Raw genomic sequence first — 21,860 nt, 5'->3', positions numbered from 1 at the left:
TATATATATATATATATATATATATATATATATATATATATATATATATATATATATATATATATATATATTTATATATATATATATGTATATATATTTATATATATATATGTATATATATATATATATATATGTATATATATATATATATATATATGTATATATATATATATATATATATATATATATATATATATATGTATATTGTATATTATATATAGTTTTAGGGAAAAGAACCAAGTTTCAAGAACTCATCAATGAAAATCCGCTATCACATATAGAAATGTGGTAGTGGATTTTCATCGATGAGTTCTTGAAACTTGGTTCTTTTCCCCCAAAACTATATATTTTTATATATATTTTAATCTGTAGAGCTCAATTTAATTTTAATTTTTTATATATTGAATCTAATTGAGTTTTTACCTGTAATTTGGGATTTTGTCCCTAATATTATTATGTATATATAATATATATATATATACATATATATACATAAATATATGTGTGTGTGTGTGTATATATATATATAGAGAGAGAGTATGTGAGTGTGTATACATCCACATGTACACGCTCCAATTCACATATTTGTAGACGTGTGTGTGTGTATGAAGAGTTTGATTGCAAAGCGCAATAAATCCATTTTTACTGAATTGAGAACAATAAGATTTTCTCTTACAAATATTTCTTGAAGGGTCACACCCATAATTTTATTTGTGATTATCTAAACTCTATGAAAATATCAAAATCACACATTCCGCTATAATCTAAGTATGCAAGATTTCAAGGAAAATCAATGTATTTTATTGGTTTTTAGTCAAAACGCAATAAATCCGTCATGTCCTTTTATTGCCAAATGCAATAAATCCAAGCTGTCCATTATACAAGGGTATTTATTAAATTTTAACATTGGGCAGCAGGTAGATCTCACACACACACACTGGTTGGAGCAACCGGACATGCAGAGACAATCATTTGTACACAAGACAGTGTACATCTCACACAAACACATGCATGTGGACATGCACGCACACATACACACACACAATGCAAAGATTAAGGGCAGTGGAACAACCAGACAGATTTACACACACATTATGTAATACAACATTGCACACACACACACCCGCACTCGCTCTTTTTTCTCTCATGCACGCGCGCACACACACACCACACGTGCCATGCCATGCGCTCACGCGCGCACACACACACCACACGTGCCATGCCATGCGCTCACGCACACACACACACACACACTGTGCCGCATGCTCACACTCCAACACACACACATACTTTATTTTTGTTATAGCCATAAACTGTTTAACTATATCATTCTAAGTCAACTTAGAATATTAAAATTTGTGTGTACATCCATACATATTTAAGGGTTAATAAGAAAAAAAAGTCCTGCTGTTTTACTTAATGTTTTCAATTTTCTAGCTTGATGTTCAAATTTGGTCTGTCTATTGACAGAATTCCCACCTGACAGTTACATGTGTGTAATGCTTTCATGAACAAAATTCTAGACTTCTCATGTTACTTGATATAATTCAGATTTTCAAAGTATTGGCACAGATAAGCCTTCTCTATTTATGTCATAATACGGATCATTGATATGTGATCAGGATTCCAAGAACAGTAAAGAATATTCATTTTATTGCTGTTATCCCTGCTTCAACACTCACAGCATGTGTCAATAGACCAGTTCAATAACGTATTCAGATTTTAATGTTTTATCCTGACAGCCCTGGTAGCCAGCTTTTTTATATGTGGCAGCTAACTGCTTTTCCCCAAAAAAATAATGACAATGCATGTTGCACACATAAGTAAACTGTTGCTATGTCGGGCTGAGACAAACCTTTGTGGTTGTCAGAAGCATATGGTGTGTTTCACAGGTAGTGTCTTTTTCCAATGGTAGGCTCTTTCCATTGCTATGTAAATTTTTGTGGAAAAAGAATCCCGCAGTGTACTTTTTCCTTTTTCCACTTCATATGTTACTTCATCCCTCACTACCCTAAGCGTATGCATTACATCTGAATTTATTCGTGAACTGGTATATTGGCCTTGAATCTATGGTTCATTTTCTCTCTCATCATCATAGGAAGTGTTACTATTTTCCTCTCGTCGTGTATCCCATGTATTGCTGAGAGCATGGATATAGAATACATCTTCACGAATACCAATTTCAGACAGCAGCTTTTCCACATCTTTTTTTTTTTTAGTTAACTGTCACTGTGGGGCTTTAATACTTTATGGTTAGGTTTCATTGCTAACTTGGGAAAATGGGCAGTCCTAAGACATAAAGGTGGGCACAGGAAATGACCCCTCAGAATACTGCTTCAGTGAAAGAGAAATTCTAAATTGGTGCTGAGGAAAGTTTAAACTAAAGTCTAGCACAATGATTTGCAACCATTTTTTGTTTTTATCTATAGATCCCTTTGATTCCTATTTTATTCTGATGGATCCCCAGAGCTATTTGATATTTTACAGATTCTTCTTTCAAAATCCCTATTTTGTCTCCCACCTAACCACTTGTGTAAGTCTGCAGTTACGCTCTCATTCAGTGGCCAGAAACATGTTGAGTTATGTAAAACATTAAAGAAAGAAATCTTGCAGTTTCTTGCAATAAATATTTCTAAAGCAAACTATTTTCTCATGGACCTGTAAACTAGAGTTTACTATTTTGCTTGCATGGACCCCTAAAAATCTTATATGGACCACCAGTTGAGAACCACTGGTCTAGCACAAAGAGATATTAAAGGAAAGTTGAGGAAAAAAATAAAATGTTGTTGTTCCCTCTGTTGAACAACAAATGATTTCTCTCTTCAAGAATATAAAAGTTCTCTGTATAAAGCATGATTAAAAATGGTTATGTTTTACGGCAGCAAGGAATAGATATGGATTGTGGATGATTTGTGGAGGCTAGAGACAATGAGATGTGGGTATGTATGATCTAATAGATGTGTAAAGTTTATCAGAATGAGCATCTGGGCATTAAAGACATCAACAAGAGTGTGAAGAAGAGACAACTTCACATGTATGGCATGAATGGTCATGTGATGCACTTGAACAATAAGTATGGCATGTAAAGTACCATTAGTGGAGAAAAGATGTCTGGATTTCACACAAGAGCTGACAAAAGACCCCCAAGACAGCATTGTGTGTGTGTGTATCATAGTACTGACCACGTAAAAAGCACCATTCGAGCACGGTCGATGTCAGTGTCACCTGACTGGCTCCTGTGCTGGTGGCACGTAAAAAGCACCATTCGAGCACGGTCGATGCCAGTGTCACCTGACTGGCTCCTGTGCTGGTGGCATGTAAAAAGCACCATTCGAGCACGGTCGATGCCAGTGTCACCTGACTGGCTCCTGTGCTGGTAGCATGTAAAAAGCACCATTCGAGCACGGTCGATGCCAGTGCCACCTGACTGGCTCCTGTGCTAGTGGAGCATAAAAAGCACCATTCGAGCACGGTCGATGCCAGTGTCACCTGACTGGCTCCTGTGCTGGTAGCATGTAAAAAGCACCATTCGAGCACGGTCGATGCCAGTGCCACCTGACTGGCTCCTGTGCTGGTGGAGCATAAAAAGCACCATTCAAGTATGGTTGATGCCAGTGCCACCTGACTGGCTCCTGTGCCAACGACACGTAAAAAGCACCCAATACACTCTCAGAGTGGTTGGCGTTAGGAAGGGTGTCCAGCTGCAGAAACCTTGCCAGATGAGATTAGAGCCTGGTGTATCCTTCTGGCTTGCCAGTCCTCAGCCAAACCATCCAACCCATGCCAGCATGGAAAGCAGACATTAAATGATGATGATGATGATGATGATGAACGACCTTATACACACATATGTGTGTGTGTGTGTGTTCTTTTACACTGATTGACAACTGATGTTAGTTTGTTGACATTCCCCTGACTTAGCAGTGATAAAAGAGACAGATATACATTACGGTTGGCCTGTTCAGTGATGTGCCGCAGCAGCAGCAGCAGCATCATGTCTGAAGTCCAATGAATGAAGCTTTGATAACAGGTAGGCTAGATCAAGGCTAACCTGCAGTTGGTTAATATTTAATTGAGCTACACCATCAGTAACAGAACTAGAGATTAGTAATAAATCCTTATTAAGTCTATCAAAAGTTTATCTCTGAACTTTGATCCAGATATGGTATCTATGTTGGTGTTTTATAGAAGAAACAGTCTGCTTGTTTCCATCATGATATTGTCCATTTAATATGGGGATTAAGGTAGACTATGGTTTACTTTCAATTATAATACCCAACGTGTATACTAAGATATACATATGTCAGGTGTGTGATACTTTCTTTACCTTTGGCTACATCTCTCTCTCTCTCTCTCTCTCTCTCTCTCTATCTATCTATCTATCTATCATTTAAACAATATATTATCTAAAATTAAATTGTAAATTAGAAGCAATCTAAACGTTAACGCTGTCACATGTATATACAATGTATATATTTTGTTTAAACATTTATTAGCTGCGGTATTTTGTCCAGGGAAAATTCCCTTTAACCCTTTCATTACCAACCTGGCTGAAACCAGCTCTGGCTCTGTAGTGCAAATGTCTTGTTTTTATAAGTTTTGAATTAAAATCTTCCACCAAACTTTAGTCACAATTTATGTTCCTAACACTAGCTTAATGATAACTAAGTTATTTTACTAAATTCTTTGTTATATTTAAAGTAATTGAAAGAAACACAGCATCTCAACAGAAATACAGTAACAAAAGGGTTAAGACATCAAATGTTATAAAAAAAAACACTGAATATCTCTGAATACCAGACAAAACAAAAGGTGAATGAGGATGGTGGATATCAATATTTTGTTGTTATTTCAGCTCGTCAGCACCGTATACTTGAATCTCACCTCAAAACAAATTTGGATTACTGGTCTGTGGTATATATGCAAATAGTGTAAAATCTATCTGCTGATGTGTAACAATGCTGCACAAGTGAAACAAAATTCAATTTTGAATCAGAAGTAACTCAAATAATGTACACATTCACTGTGTGACATTGGTCATGTTGACAATATTATTACTTGTTTCCCATCTTCTTTTAGTCCTATCTCTTGTCCTCTGAGATTCTTCTTTGTAATCCACTCTTCGTTCTCTTCTTTCCCCAGCTTTCTCTTCTTTCCCCAGCTTTCTCTTCTTTCCCCAGCTTTCTCTTCTTTCCCCAGCTTTCTCTTTTTTCACCATTGTTCCTTGTATTTCTTGGTCTTCTTCTTCTCTTTACCTTCTCCTTTCTTTCTCTCTCTCAATAATCCTATTATCATTGTGATTACGTTATTAAAAGCGACATGTCAGAAGTGTTCTGTAAGCTTGGCTCTGGTTAAATTCCTAAAATATTCATAATCTTTTGTCATTTGTTGTTGAAAGAATGGCCTCCAGCTAATAATAGTAATACTTGGGTGAAAAATGTCAAGATTTTCTTTTTCCCGCTCTCTCTCTCTCCCTCTCTCTTCATCTTTCTGTCTGTTGTCCCTCTCTACCAGTCTCTTTCTTTCTTTCTTTCTCTTCTCTTTCTCTCTATCAGTCTATCTCTGTCTTCCATCTCTCTCTCTCTCTCCCTCTCTCTGCAATGACAACAATAGTTTATGAGCCAATGGTCTTTCAAATTGCTAGAAGCATCGACCAAATTATCCTAAAATATTAGACCCTATCACCTTAAAAAAGGAAGGACACATTGGACATTGTATTCCTAGCTACACTATGTCTGAACAAAAGATGGAATGGGCATGGTGGAATGCCTTTCATCGAAGCTTTCACTTGATTAGAGCTGACCTACTCCTCCACTTGCCACTTCTAGTAGCTCCAGCTGGGAGTGAAACCACAACTGCTTCATTCAGTTTCCCGCACCCTCCCACCATTGGTGACTTTTCTGTCCTTGAAAATATCTTGTCTTTTAGTTGTTTCAGTCAGTGTGCTGCAGCCATGCTGGAGCACCACCTTGCAGGGTTTGACTGAACAAATTGGATCCGGTGCTTATTTTCCAAGTCTTGTGCTTTTGGTCTCCTTTGCTGAACTTCTAAGTTATAGGGACATAAATAAACCAATACCAGTTGTCAAGTGATGGTGGGGAACAAACACAGACATGCGCGCGCGCACACACACACACACACATATAGATAGATAGACAGACAGACAGACAGATAGATAGATGGGTTTTTGGGTGGGTGGGTAGAGAGATAGATGGATAGGTAGATAGGTAGGCAGGTAGGCAGGTGGATAAGTGGATAGATAGATAGATAGATAGATAGATAGTGGGATATATAGAGGGGTTTTTGGGTGGGTGGGTGGGTAGAGAAATACATGGGTAGGTAGGCAGATAGATAGATAGATGGGTAGATAGGTAGGTAGATAGATATTAGGTTGATGATGCTACCATATTTAAAGAGTTTATCTCAAACAACTGCCACACTTTGTCCTACAATAAATTTATTCTTGTTATTCAAGAGATTTGCCTTTCTGCTTAAGACTTTATCTAAAAATCACACAAAGACTGCCTTATGAAATATTTGTCTTTGAAACATTTTTTTTCTTTTTCTTTTTAACTTTCTATTTTGGAAGTGCCTTACAGTTTCTGTGATTATTCAAGCTAGTTCCTGTTTTAGTTCTTTCTGTTTTTTAATTTTTTGTCATAAATTATTTATTAATTTTAGTGTCCTATTCCAAGTAGAAGCTTATTTGTTGGTTTTTTTTTTTGTTTCTTCCCATACTACCAAGAATTATTAAAGTTTTCAATGCCAGTCAAAATGTAATGATGTAATGGCTAAAACAGACACAGCCAAGTGCCAAGAGATTCTTCAATGATTACATAAAAGAAATAGCTACTGACAAACACCCTTCAGTCAGTTATGCTTCATTAACCTTTAACCATTGTACTGTGATCGGAGTTTTCTGTTTCTTTTGATAGTCATCCACATTAGAATAGTACTCTCATAATCTAATTAATTCTCTTAATTTAACTCTGAGTATCTGTTGTTCCTATTTCTTAAACAGAATACACAATAATGTAGAGGCTGCAAACCTGGGTATTGCTGCCCATTATGCAGACGAGAAAAATAAACAAATACAGGGTCCTGACCAGCTATTATTTGTTTCTGCAGTCGGAAACTCAGGTGTTCTCAAACCTCACACTGCTTATTTCCTCTGCAAAATCAGAAGAGTTACAGCCTGTCTGAGAAATGCAGACGATCATCAGTTTATTTATTTTATTTATTTCAAGATATTACTGTTATAATCTGTCTTGTAGTGTGTGTGATCCCTGTAGCAAATTCTCAGTAAACTAAGTCTGTGACTCAGGTTTCGTCAGTGATTATAGCTATTTCATAATCTCAAATGATACTATTCAGGAAATTTATGAACATCACATCTACCCGTCTGCTGTCAACTATATCGTGGTACTCCATCAGTTGCAACGATGAGAGTTCCAGTTAATCCAATCAATGGAACAGCCTGCTTGTGAAATTAACATGCAAGTGGCTGAGCACGCCACAGACGCGTGTACCCTTAACGTAGTTCTGGGGGAGATTCAGCACGACACAGAAATACAGGTACAACAGAAATAGGAAGAGAGAAAGTTGTGGTGAAAGAGTACAGCAGGGTTCGCCACCACCCCCTGCCTGAGCCTCATGGAGCTTAATGTGTTTTTGCTCAATAAATACTCACAACGCCCAGTCTGGGAATTGAAACTACAATCCTATAACTGCAAGACAGCTGCCCTAACCACTGGGCCATTGCACCTCCATGCCGTCTACTTAAAACATGAAGAATGATCCATTTGTGATTATATATCTTCAACAATGGAATGTGAGGCAATTGACCTAAAATATTTCACTTATCAATGAGATAAAATTGTTTCCAAGAAAAATTCATTCTCTTCTCATTATCAGTGTTTTAAATTTGTTCAAATGTCACTTTTGAGTTCTGTGTCAAATTTGATATTAACTAATGTTTAAAATTTGTTTCTTTTCCAAGAATTCGATATGTAAATAATACAGTGGTTTTAATTTCCCAAAATAATGCTATTAATATATTTTGGTAAAAGTTAAAAGTGGTGTATTTTAAGTTGTTGCAATATGAGGAAATTTAAACTATTGAGTAAAGTCCTTGAGATATGTCATGGCTGGGTCGTCTCTGATTGTCAGTCTGCTCACTCAGGGCTGACTTGGGTTTAGAGCTAAACAACAACAATAATGGTGATAAGACTTTTTTTTTAAGTATAGGGTTATTAGTAACCCTTCAGCACTCAAATTCCTCTCTCAAATGTAATGCTTATGTATTTAAATTTTTTAAAATTAATCATGTGTTACCTTGTAGCTTTGATATTTCAAAGATGTGATTATTTTTAGAATGACATTGCAGGATAGGTATGAGAGACTGGATCTGTCCAGTGTGGACATAAACCAGTTAAAATTATTGGACCAAATATGGCTGGTTTAAATGCTAAAGAATTAAATGGCTGTTTGATTTTCACAAAGGGTAAATAAGAGACAAAGTATTGTTCCTATTAAGCTTATATTGTAATACAAACCCCTGTAAAGAATTACCTTACAGACAATGGATAAGGGAAGTTAATTGGCCCTTTTCACTTTCATTGCTGTCTTTCTTGATTTTGCTGCTTCCTGTCCCCTCTTTTACTATTCTAATAAGTTGTGTACCTGAGCACTGCAGGCAATAAGCTCGTTATTATTGTTCTTGTTGCTGATGTTGTCATTAAAGCAGCAAGCTGGCAGAATTATTAGTGTGTTGGGCAAAGTGCTTAGTGGCCCTTCTTCGACCTCATTATATTCTGAGTTCAAATTCTGCCAAAGTCACCTTTGCTTTTTATCCTTTAGAGAGTCAATAAAATAAAGTTTCAGTCAAGTACTGGTGCCAATGTAACTGACCTCTCCCCTCCTCTAAAAATTGCTGGCCTTGTGCCAAAATTTTTATTATTATTATTATTGTCTTAAGGTGGCAAGCTGGGAGAACTGTTAGTACCCTGGATGAAATGCTTAGCAGTATTTCACCCATCGCTACATTCTGAGTTCAGATTCTGCTGAGGTCAACTCCACCTTTCATCCTTTCGGAGTCGATAAATTAAGTACCAGTGAAATACTGAGGCTGACGTAATTGACTAATCCCCTCCCCTACATTTCAAGCCTTGTACTTTTAGTAGAAAGGATTATCATCATCATCATCAATAAGCAACTGATATCATTATTATCAATAAGCAGGAGATCAGGCCTAATTCCTTTGTCACAAAAACAGTCTGATAAAATGTGAAGGTGATAAAGAGGTAGAAGATGAAAGAGTGGGATCATTTTTTTTTAATTTCAGTTTTTGTAAACAGACTCACCACTAACGTCAGGTTTGCAGTGCTCCCACTGCTTGCAGTTGTGGGCCATACAACTCTGTGATACCTATTTACAGCAAGTTAGACTGGAATATTGAGTTTCAAAAAGTATTAGGGATTGGTACTGTACCATACTCAGAGATAAGGTACTGGCTATCTGGTACCATTGGCTTTTCTGTAATCCCTGCAAATTATAGACTCACTTCTGTTTCAGCAATGTTAAAATTATAAAAACCCATCTCTTTTAGTAAGAAGCCACCTTTTGTTGTGATACTTCAAAAGAACTTGTGTAGCATTCACCTGCAAATACTGTCCAAATGACTGTGTATCACCGTCTTTAGCATCGATGACTTTATGGCCATTATTTGTTGTTTCTGCATTGTCACATTTACCATTTTTTTATTTTGCTTCTTTAGTTTATGTTTGCTTATGTGTGCTTTTCATTTCTTATTTTTCCTTATTTCTGTGGCATGTTTGTGCTTTTTTTTCTACTTGTTTGTCTAGACCAATTGATGCAGCACCCCTCGTTAGGGCCCTGCCTTCACCGTCTAGGGCTTTTGTCGTCTGTCCAGTCACAACCTTGTAAATTGCCAAGAAGTAGTCTTACATCACCACAAAGCATATTGATTCCAGACAACCAGAAGGCCCTTGCTGCTCAGGGTTACTATGAATACCCTTCAGTGATGGGTGGCTTAAGAGAGAACTCAAAACAATCAATCCTTCCAGCTTCTGAACGACGCAAGAATTTCAGGAGTACACGCACCCAACAGACTTGGTCTTTGATAGAACCAGAACAAGAGGCAGAATCTGAATTGCAGAAGTTAAAACAAAATAAGCATAATTTTGGAGCTAGTATTGATTCTGCTCTAAGCAGTGACCTAGAGAACTCTTTAGAGAGAAGAAATTGGCAAACCTATTCCAGATGGGGTTTCCGGAACCAGCCAAGTAAAGACAGTGAATCCAGTACTTCCAGCCTTCGAGACCTTCGCTTAGGACATGTAAATAAATTAATGAGTTTTGAAGAAACTGATGATGACTGTGAGGTGTTTTCTCCTTCAGAGAATCACAGAAGAAATTTAAATAACAAAAGTAATGGTTTCCAAAATCCAGAAGCTGAAATATGTGATAATTTTCAAAAGACTTCTTTAGAAACAGATCTTAATTCTGACAAACAAACTGAAAGTGGATTTGATTTCAGGCATGGTGCCATCATTGATTCTTTAAACAATATCAATGACTTAATAAAATATTCAAAGTCTACAGAACCTTCTGAACTTGAAGTGTCTCTGGCTTCTGCTGCTTCCATGGATATATTACACAATGGTGGATTAACAACAATATCTGCAGAAGAGGCTGATTTTAGTGATTATCCTGCAAACACGGTGAGTCATTCCATTCCTGTTCTTTGTATTTTGTGATGACTTTTATTGTTGGTGTCATATTTGGTTCATATTTCTGTAAAACTTTTAACACCTTTTCTTCTCCATCTTTAATTGTTTCTTGAGTTTCTATAGAATATGTGTTCTATAAATGCTCTTAACACACCTTACACTTGTAACATTTTCATATTCGAAAAATACAACAGTAAGCTACCAATTTAATATGAAGAATCTTTATTAGAAATCTAACTTTGAACCCCTCCCCCTCAAAGTAAAGGATGAAATAGAATTCAACCTTTTCACATATGTATATATATATATATATATATATATATATATATATATATATATCATCATCATCATCATCATCATCATCATCATATATGTATATAACAAATTTAACTCTCTTTCTCACTCTTCTCTATTTATACAACATATTTTAGCTCTGTCTGTCTGTCTGTCTCTCTCTCTCTCTCTCTCTACAATTTCCTTTGTACACTTGATTTATGCTGTTCTTTTAGAATGTGTAAACATATTTAGTTTTAGTGGAGGTTTTTGCGACACTAAAAAAAAGAAAGAAATAAGAAAAGAAAAAAGAAAGAAATTCTTTGATAATTAGTTACAAATTTATTTGTTACTGCTGCCTAAAACTTTTGTCTTTTATTTTATTATACCCTTTTTTTGCTTTTCCTTATTCCTCCTCCTCCTCATAATCCTCATTCATTAATTTACTCCATGTTTGTCTGGATTGTATGTGTCTTCTCCTTTGCAGTACCATGCCACATGTTGCTGTCCTTTGTCACCATTGACAATGTAAGATCAGCCGTTATCACTTTCCCCTATATCTTCCCTGGTTTTCTCCCATTCCACAATTTCCTGCCACTCAGATTGCTTAGACCTTCTTTGCTCAGCTCTTTCCCTCCATATCTATCAGGTGTCTCTACCTGCAGAGTCTCTACCTGCAGAGTCTCTACCTGCAGAGTCTCTACCTGCAGAGTCTCTTCTCATCTGATTCCTCTTATATCTAGTTTTTCTCCCAATTCATTTGTGCTCCAGCATTCAATCCCACTTTGCATTATGCATCCAGTGGAACATGCTGACCTCATTTCTTTCCAGCCTCTTGACACACTTTTTCAAGAAATTCTTTGACATGTTAATCTACTGAGAATTGGGTTGGCAACAGACACAAGTTACCATGAATTTCATTTTGGTGTTTATGGCCTGAAGAACTTAGAATAAACAAGACAGACTGAGAACTGGGTCACCAGCATTCTGAAATTCCCATGTATAGCTGATCTTAAATTCTTGTGCTTATTTCTTTATAACTTGGACCATCTCACATTTCTGATTCTGTTGTTGCAGAGTATAGGTAACCCTCTTAAGTAATGTGTCATTTCTCTTCCATCAACTCGATATTGTTCTTTGTTTCCCCTCTGATTACCAGTATTTCCAGGCCTGCATCTTTTAGCTTTTATGACTGGCCTACATACAACCTTCTGAAAACAAACCTTCATACTCTCTGTCAACAGATCTGATCTGAGATTTTTACGGAAGATTGTTTCAATCAAGCCCTATCTCTTCTTTCTTCTCATCACATCTATCTCCTGGTCTTTCTATAAACCCACTTATGACTAAGGGGTCCTTTCACCTTCATACTTTCCTTCTCTACATCATCCGTGTCTATCTAACCCCTCATGTTACTAATTGACTTGTTCTATTGCTGTATTCTTCACTGGATAAAAACTGTATTTACAGCCAATTGGCTTTCTTCCTTGCTGAAAAGTATGAAACCTATCTGGATTGCATGTTTACCTGATATCCAGGTGATCAGATGATTGACCAGTTTCTTGAAATTAGTGTTGCAAATGATTAGGTCATTTCCATTACAGAATTCCAAAAGATTCAGCTGTCTTCATTCCTTGTATCATATCCATTCAGTTAGGCATTCTGGTGTTGCCCAACATCTCCATTAACATCATTGGTTGTGATAATGAATCTCATAAAAACCTCAGAAGAAAGTTAGAGAAATGGTTCTTTTGCACGCCTGTTAGACTTGTTTGCAGTACATATGCAGATGTGACCAATGCTATCATGTTGCCTATGGCTAGTCTTGGCTTAGTCTGTCACACATTCTGACTACCTCAATTATTCTATCAATTTCTTGTCAACAGTATACCTACTTCACCCACCCAGAAGAATTTGTACTTGTATTTTTTGCCTGTGAGATGTCTGATTGAGGCTCTCCTCCATCTTGCCACTTGCACACCACTTGCATCTACTCATTTCTACTCTAGTAACTCTACACTCTTTCTAAACCATCATGACTGTGTTGATGGTGGTGTCTATTAAATTTAGCACCTTGTAGGAAAAGAAGAGTTGTACAATGTTCATCTTCTGGGTGCAGTCATTTGATGACAATTGAGAAGTTTTCACATCTGGCCCTCCCACTAACATGGTGTTAGTGTTGTACATGCAATGACAGCTTCCTTTTTATTTTATGATTTTATGATTGCCATATTTTTTGGTATGTATTTTGTTTTGTTTTGTTTTGTTTTTTTACAGCTGGATGCTTGGTTATCAAATTCTCTACAAAATAGACTAGACATACTATATTGTGCCATGAAAGTATTCTAAACAGTTTGTTTTCAGAGTTACTGTGCTGCTAGGTAGGTTGCCTTCCCTGCAGCTTGTGGAGCCTATGTCTCTGTTGTGTGATAAGGCAGAACTCTTATTGTTAACCGTTGGGCCTGTTTGGATTTCCTAAAGTGCTTGATGGATTACCTCTGTTCCTGCAAAACCATGCTTCTCCATTGTGTTGTGGGAGGAAAAGGTTTGTGCAAGATGGCAGACACCTCTTAGTCTGCAGCTGGAGTGAAGGCATGTGGCCAAGTGGTTAGGCTATTTAGCTCACAGTCATAATGTTGTAAGTTCAATACCTAGTAGCAGTGCATTGTGTCCTTGAGCAAACGTATGATCAAAGGCATTCCAGGCAAGAATAGCTTGTCTTTTATTGAGCCATAGTGTATCTAGGATCACATTATCAAATATGCTTTCCCTTATTTAAGATGACTGGTAGGGAGGCGAGAGAGATTTGACTGCTATTTCTAGCAGATTAAGTGACCTTGTAGAGGCTCTCTCATTATTAATCTGGAGTTGTCTGCGTTGTAGGTACAAATGTGAAACAACTTCAGAGTTGTTTTGAGTTGATTAAAATAATAATTTACAAGTAGGCGTAGGAGTGTCTGTGTGGTAAGTAGCTTGCTTACCAACCACATGGTTCCGGGTTCAGTCCCACTGCGTGGCACCTTAGGCAAGTGTCTTCTACTATAGCCTCGGGCCGACCAAAGCCTTGTGAGTGGATTTGGTAGACGGAAACTGAAAGAAGCCCGTCGTATATATGTATATATGTGTGTGTATGTATGTTTGTGTGTTTGTGTTTGCCCCCCCCCCCCCCCAGCATCGCTTGACAACCGATGCTGGTGTGTTTACGTCCCCGTAACTTAGTGGTTCGGCAGAAGAGACCGATAGAATAAGTTCTAGGCTTACAAAGAATAAGTCCTGGGGTCGATTTGCATGACTAAAGGTGGTGCTCCAGCATGGCCACAGGTAAAAGAGTAAAGAGTAAGTGTTGAAACTGGTTTTTGCTTTATTTGATTAGTTATATTTTATTAATGATAAATTATTTGACCAAGCTTGGATTCAGATTTATCAAAAATTGATGTAGCAAAGAAATTCCATTTTCCATATTTTTCCTTTTTAACAACTTCTAGAAAGAAGTACGCAGACTGAAGATTGGCGCTCAAAGGAACCGTGAGTATTTAATTTACTGATTGAAGTTTATTGGTGTGACACATACGTATCATCATCACCATCATCGTCGTTTAACGTCCGTTTTCCATGCTGGCATGGGTTGGACAGTTTGATTGAGGACTGGCGAGCCAGATGGCTGCACCAGGCTCCAATCTGATTTGGCAGAGTTTCTACAGCTGGATGCCCTTCCTAACGCCAACCACTCCGAGAGTGTAGTAGGTGCTTTTACGTGCCACCGGCACGAAGGCCAGTCAGGTGGTACTGGCAATGGCCACACTCGAAATGGTGTATTTTACATGCTACCTGCACAAGAGCCACTCCAGTGTGTGTGTATGTGTGTAGGGATGTATGTATAAAGTGTGTATATTAAGCGTTTTCACATCAACCTACCTGACATCACCCCTGGTTCTTCAATGTCAACTTCCTGTTTTAAAGTGAACTAAATTAAAACTTTCCATCATAATTTCTTGTTAATTTACATGCAGGTATGGCTGTGTGGTAAGGAGCTTGCTTCCCAGCCACAGGGAATCCCACTGCGTGGCACCTTTGTCAAGTGTCTGCTACTACAGCCTCAGGCCAACCAAAACATTGTGAATGGATCTAGTAGATGGAAACTGAAAGAAGCCCATCGTATTTATATATTTGTGTGTGTGGTTGTCCCCCACCACTGCTTGACAACTGGTGTTAGTGTGTTTACATCCTTATAACTTAGCAGTTCAGCAGAAAAGACTGATAGAATAAGAACACCAGGCTTCAAATAGAAATAAGTTATGGGCTCTAACCATTTAACTAAAAATTGTTCAAGGCAGTGCTCCAGAATGGCCACAGTCTAATGACTGAAACAAGTAAAAGATAAAAGATGGAAGATAAGCTCCAAACACCAGTTTAAGAAAGACAAAATTATTTTTTACTAAATTCTTCATTATTTCCAAAATTAATTGAAATACAGTGTATTTGAAGAGAAACAGGTTAGCAAACGAGTTAATTAGCAAAAGAGTTAATTAGAGATGTATATTTAAATGCAATGGCATATCTTCTGCACAAAAAATGAATTTGTTGAACATTATAAAATGGTAAGCCTAGACATTATTTTAACAAAGATAGACTTGTGTTGTATGAAATAAATGTCAATTTTCACTGACACTGTTTTGTACTTCAAAGAATGTTGGATTAACCCTTTCGTTACTGTATTTATTTTGAGATGCTCTGTGTTGTTTCTTTCAATTAATTTTAAATATAACAAAGAATTTAGTAAAATAACTTAGTTATCATTCAGCTTGTGTTAGGAACATAAATTGTGACTAAGGTTTGGTGGAAGATTTTAATTCAAAACTTATGAAAATAAGACATTTGTACTACAGAATCAGAGGCGGTTTCAGCCAGGTTGATAATGAAAGGGTTAAGAATTGTTTCTCTATTATATATTTTAAGCCTTTTGTGACCATATTTCTGTTGATATGCTCTGTGTTTCTTTCAATTTAGTAAAATAACTTGGTTATCATTAAGCTAGTGTTAGGAACATAAATTGGGACTAAAGTTTAGAGGAAGATTTTAATTCAAAACTTATGTGAACAAGACATTTGTATTAAGAACCAGAACAGGGTTAATGAAGATAAAAGAGAGATTAGTGTATAAAGGGTTAATGAAAAGAAAAGAGAGATTAGTGTATAAAAAGAAAGAAGGATGGGATTAACAACTGAATTTTGTTGTTGAGTTTCTTAGGTGTTAGAGAGAGAGAAGAGGTCAAATCTCAATGTGGAGAGGCAATTGGATCCTTGAGAGGCTGTGATTGTGAAAGGCAGACAGACAGTTTGGTGCTGCCAGGCCTAAGTAGTGTTTGGTCTGAAGTTTAGAACACTTTTGTCATCATATTTCTGTTGAAATACACTGGCTTTGTTTTAATTAATTTTGAAAATAACAAAAAAAAATTTAGTAAAATAACATTGTCCTCATTAAGCTGATGTTTAGAGCATAAATGAGAATGTAGTTTTGATGGAAGGTTTTAATTGAAATCACATTAAAGTGGGAAGTTTATATCATAGAACAAGGGACAGTTTCAGGTGGGGGGATTGGTATTAATAGAGTTAAGTTTGAAAACCTCTGTCAAAATGTCTCACAACCTTTTTATGAGCTCAAACATTAAAATCTCAAGGATAGACATATAATTCTATGTAGTATCTGCTTCTGCTTTACTGGTTTCTCATCTCACCACCAGGTGGATTTTACCTTCCATCTCTTAGACAATCAATCAACAATAGCTCTTCTTTGCTAATGAGGAGTCAGTGTAATTTTGTGTTGATTTTTATGATGCTGTGGAGTTCATGGGATGCCAATGTATCAGTTTGTACTGAGATAGATTAACCGTTTAGCATTCAGGTTACTCTGTCAGATGTGGCTGGCACCCCAATGGTTACGATCACACAGGTTCCAGTTGATCTGGTCAACAGAACAGCCTGCTTGGGAAATTAACGTGGCTGAGCACACCACAGACATGCATACACTTGACACATTTCTCATGGAGATTCAGATTGAGACACAGCATGTGACAAGACTGGCTCATTTTGAATTACTGGTCCTACTCAGTTTTGCCAACTGAATGGAGTGGAGCAATGTGAAATAAAGTGTCTTGCCCAAGAACAGATCGCACTGTTGGGAATCAAACTCACAACCTCACAATCCTGAGGTGAATATCCTCACCACTAAGCCATGGCCCCTTCATATTGTTTTGAATGAATCATGAATTTACCTCAGTTTTGAGACTTCAATGACAATGTAGAGTAGGGGTGAGAGGCCAGATCTGGCCAGTTTGAACAAAACCAGATGGAATATTTCGACCAGAAATGGTTGGTTTAAATGCTAAAGAATTAAGAGACTGACCATGAAAAATTGAGGACAGTGGGGATGTCTGAAAGCAAGAAAGAATGTGTTTACTTGGGTGTCTTAAAAACCATTTTCTAAGATCTAAGTTAATGTCCTAAAGCATTTGGGAGAGTGTGCCAGTTTGTCAAAGATACCATTTCCATGAAGGTCTGGTGCTTCTTCCTCAGTAACATGAGTTTGGGCATCTTGAATGGTTTAGACAAAACAAAGCACATGCAGTAGATTTGAACTCAGAACCCTTAAGCTAGCAACTCAATACTTTATCTGTTCAACCAGTTTCCTTTCACAGCAGAAAACCTGAAATCAATTACTTTGTCTAGATGCCGCTACATGGGCTAAGTATTTCTTCAAGTTAAACACACACGCGCACATTCTCTCTCTCTCTCTCTCTCTCTCTCTCTCTCTCTCTCCCTCCCTCTTTTATGACTTGACTTTTATAAAATTCCCAAAATCAAATGCCACTTCTGTAGGTGCTTTTTAATCAGTTAAAGTTGCAATCTCAATATATTATCTCTACTTAGGTTTGCTAATTTTATGATAAAGGTCACAAGTTAAAAATCTTCTCATCATTATAACAGTGTGTCCTGAAACAAAAGACACATTACTTGTTAAAATCTAGAGCAAAAAACTTTGAAAAATAATTATTGTTAAAATGTTAAAACCCCTGACACTAAACTGAGAGTGACCTTGAAGGCAGGACTAGCTTCTCTCTGGGCACTGCTGCTGTTACTGCTGGTGGTGATGGTGATGAAGCAGAGAAAGAGAAGAGAAAAAAAGATGCATTTGTCCAAATGTGAATTAATTTCTGGGATTTAGCTAACTGATGTTACCCACATTGGTAAATAATTTTTTTTTTTTTTTGAAAGTTCATATAAAGCACAGACACTAGAACTTAAATGTTGATGCTACGAATGGGAAATGATGAAAGAAATGCAGGACTGCACAGGTAAAATCCATGTTGGTCTGTAGATGCGAGTGTTCTGGTACTAATTTGCAGAAAAGGTCAAGAAGACATTTGGAGCTTTTCCCCAAAACACATATTGTGTACAACCTACAAATGAATGAAGCGAGTTTGACTGAGATCCATGCTACTACTGTGGCAACTTATGAGCTGCCAGAGGAACATGTAAGGGGTTGCTTGATACATTAACTCACACTTTGAATATGTGTGTGTGTGTGTGTGTGTGTGTGTGCCAGTTGCACGTAAAAAGCACCCACTACACCCTCAGAGTGGTTGGCATTAGGAAGGGCATCCAGCTGTAGAAACCTTGCCAGATCAGATTGGAGCCTGGTGCAGCCGCTGGCTTTCCAGACCTCAGTCAAACTGTCCAACCCATGCCAGCATGGAAAACAGACGTTAAACGATGATGATGATATATATATATGCACATACATATATCTGTCCACTGATTTATATATATTTATAGATATATACACATACATTCATTTGTCCACTAACCTACATACATATATCTACCTAGTGACCCATACACACACACACACACATGCACATGCACACACACACACACACACATGCACACACACACACATACATATATGGGTCAAGGGCAGACAACAACTAGTAGGTCTCTTGGCATCAGTGATGGAGACAGCAACCTATGTTGTAGAGTGGAATCTGGTAACGTATCAACAAAGAAGATGAATCTGTTATTATGGCCAACAGATAATGTGGTGGAATGGGATGCGAGTGAAGAGACGATACTATTGTTCTGTCATCCACTCTTGTGTATACACTGTAATAATAATAATAACAATAATAATTTACATACCGGACCCCTTCAATAAGCTTGAGTATCTTTTTAACTACTTAGTTGCCATAAAACTTTATGCTTTCAACTTTATCTCCATGTTGTCACTGTACATGCTTATTTATTTTCATTGGAAATGTTAAATTGCACTAATTATACAACAATAAATGGTTTTTCTGTGTTGTGGGCCATTTTCGTTGTCTGTTTTGGGGAGAAGGTGTTTTTCATTATTTTTTGTTTTTATTTGTTATTCGTTTGTTTATTCATTCATTTGACATTTCTAAAAAGTGTCCTCTCTTTATTTGACTCACTACATTTTTGTTTTTGCACAGCTTCTATCTACCGTATTGGAAGTGCTCAGTCTGATAGCAGTGGTTATGTAGAATCTGACAGTCTGGTGGAGCCACCAATGTCGTATCTTGATGCATTATCAGCCAATGATGTAATTATGGGTTTTTTTTTTACTTTCTTCTTTCATTTAAGACAAAAAAAATTATTTTACAGACTAAATTAATATTAATCTGTGTTTTAATTTTACTTCAGATTCTGTCTTTAATCCTTTTTGTTTTGCTGCTGTCACCCCACATCATCATCATCATCATCATCATCGTCCTTAAGCTTAATTTTGTGTCTTTTGTTCCCTGAGTGGCCCTAATTGTCTCCCTGCATCACCTCCACCTCTTTTCCACCCGACCTTTGCTTTACCCCTTATGTACATGCTACTCCCCTCACAATGGTAAAGGTTAATCCTGTAGGCTCCCAAACTGCTGCTTATCTCATTAAAAACAAGAAATATATCCAGGTTTATATTGCATACAAATCAGGTATACACATGCACACATATGAATTTGCACCTAGCCATGCACACACACACACACACACACACACACACTTGCACAAATCTCTCTCTCTCTCTCTCTCTCTTCACATATATAACAAACTTTATATCTCTACACTCTCTCTCTCTCTCTCTCTCTCTCTCTCTACTCTCCTCTCTCACTCATCATCGTCTCTCTCTTCCTGTCTGTTTCTTTCTTTCCCAGCAAAGATGTCCATTCTCATCTTATCTTGTAACTTCCAGGTCGGTGATCGAGGAGCTTATGACAGCAGCGAAGCCATCCATGCAGGAATCTGCAAACGACTCAGCATCAATTCAGACACAACAGTCAAAGACCTTGCTGCTTCTTCATCTTCATCTTCTTCCCAGTGTCCTTGTGATAAATCTGTTGGCACTGAACAAATCTTTAAATCTGACAGGGCTGTTTCTACTGATCCCTTCCAAAAACAAACTATGGCCAGTCAGACGGACACATGTTGTTTCTGTACTTGGTGTGCTAACCCTAACCAAGTATGTGCACACCTACACTCTTCTGTACCTTACCAGTCTACAGTTTCTACTGCATATGGTATGTCTCTCCACATCGATGCCTCTAATAATTTCTCCCACATAACAGACCCAACTTCAGAAACGAGCCCTCGCTCGGCGAGCAAAAAGGAAACTTCTGTTCTCAATTTGTTCATCTCTGACGGAAATATTTTGTTCTGTGATAATGATTCTAACAATAATCAAAAATGGAATAGTGATGATGCCGATGGTTCTTCAAGATCAGGTTGCAGTTACAGGGAGCTGGAATCCACTGTAACTAATCACCCGAAGAGTCAAATCTGTATGGGACATCAGAACTACCATTACAAAGATACTGATTCGCCATTTGGTCTGCTGAGTAGTCGTTCCATAAGCTGGAGAGAAGAGACAAGCAAAAATGTGATAGAATACAGAAAACTTCTAAAACTCACGAATCGGAAGACATTTATACAAGTAAGTTGATAATGTTTTTGATTTGTGTACATGTGGCACATCTACATGCAAGTGTGTGTATGTGTGTGTGTGTGTGTATGTGCATCGTTCTTTTTCTCAGGGCTCCGCTTTGAAGAATTTTGAGTCAAATGAATCAACCCTAGAACTTATTTTTTTAAAGCCTGATACTTATTCTGTTGGTTTCTTTTGTTGAACTGCTAAGTTACAGGGACATAAACACACCAACATCTGTTCACAAGCAGTGATGAGGCACAAGCACAGACTCAAAGACACACACTCACAATGGACTTCTTTTACCGAATTCACTCACAAGGCTTTGCTCAGCCTGAGGCTATAATAGAAGACACTTGTCCAAGGTGTCATGCATTCCACGCAATGGGACTGAACCCAGAACCATGTAGTTGGGAAGCAAACTTCTTAAAGCCAAGCCTGTGCTTATAATGTTGACTTCTAACCTAGACACAAAACCACAAATCTTAGACACGAGAGAAGTCAATGAAATCAACCCCAGTATATGTCTGGTATTTTTTTTACCAGATCTTGAAAGATCAAGATGAAAATCTGTTTCAGTCAGAAAATAGGAAAGACTTAACCTGTGGACTTTTTTTGTAGATATTCAACAAAATAATTTGAGAACTAAAATTATTTTTAAGTGTCAGTGCAGCACTGGGTTTGATGTGACTGGTCCCTGTTACAATGTGTATGTTATAAATCAATTATATTATTAATGTGGCAAGTTGGCAGAATCGTTAGCATGCCAGGAAAAATGTTTAACAGCATTCCATTCATCTTTATGTTCTGAGTTCAAATTCCGTTGAGGTCAACTTTGCCTTTCATCCTTTGA

At 37.3% G+C, this 21,860-nt stretch overlaps 1 protein-coding gene across 7 annotated transcripts in view; it reads left to right on the top strand.

The window, feature by feature from the left end:
• Nucleotides 1-21,860, top strand: part of LOC106868200 (uncharacterized) — a 137,309-nt gene that overhangs the window by 105,406 nt on the left and 10,043 nt on the right. For all 7 annotated transcript variants that reach the window (XR_008265018.2, XR_008265019.2, XR_008265020.2 and 4 more), the window contains 4 exons: nt 9,864-10,741; nt 14,509-14,548; nt 19,530-19,639; nt 20,279-21,016. Coding sequence is in view for 2 of the 7 variants with exons in the window: in XM_052971099.2 (XP_052827059.1) it covers nt 9,864-10,741; nt 14,509-14,548; nt 19,530-19,639; nt 20,279-21,016 (1,766 nt within the window). In the remaining 5 variants the exon portion in view is untranslated. The remainder of the gene's footprint in view (nt 1-9,863; nt 10,742-14,508; nt 14,549-19,529; nt 19,640-20,278; nt 21,017-21,860) is intronic.

This window comes from Octopus bimaculoides, chromosome 10 (assembly GCF_046866305.1).
Source record: "Octopus bimaculoides isolate indiv1 chromosome 10, ASM4686630v1, whole genome shotgun sequence".
Classification (NCBI taxonomy): domain Eukaryota; kingdom Metazoa; phylum Mollusca; class Cephalopoda; order Octopoda; family Octopodidae; genus Octopus; species Octopus bimaculoides.
This window is presented reverse-complemented; position numbering and strand designations above follow the sequence as displayed.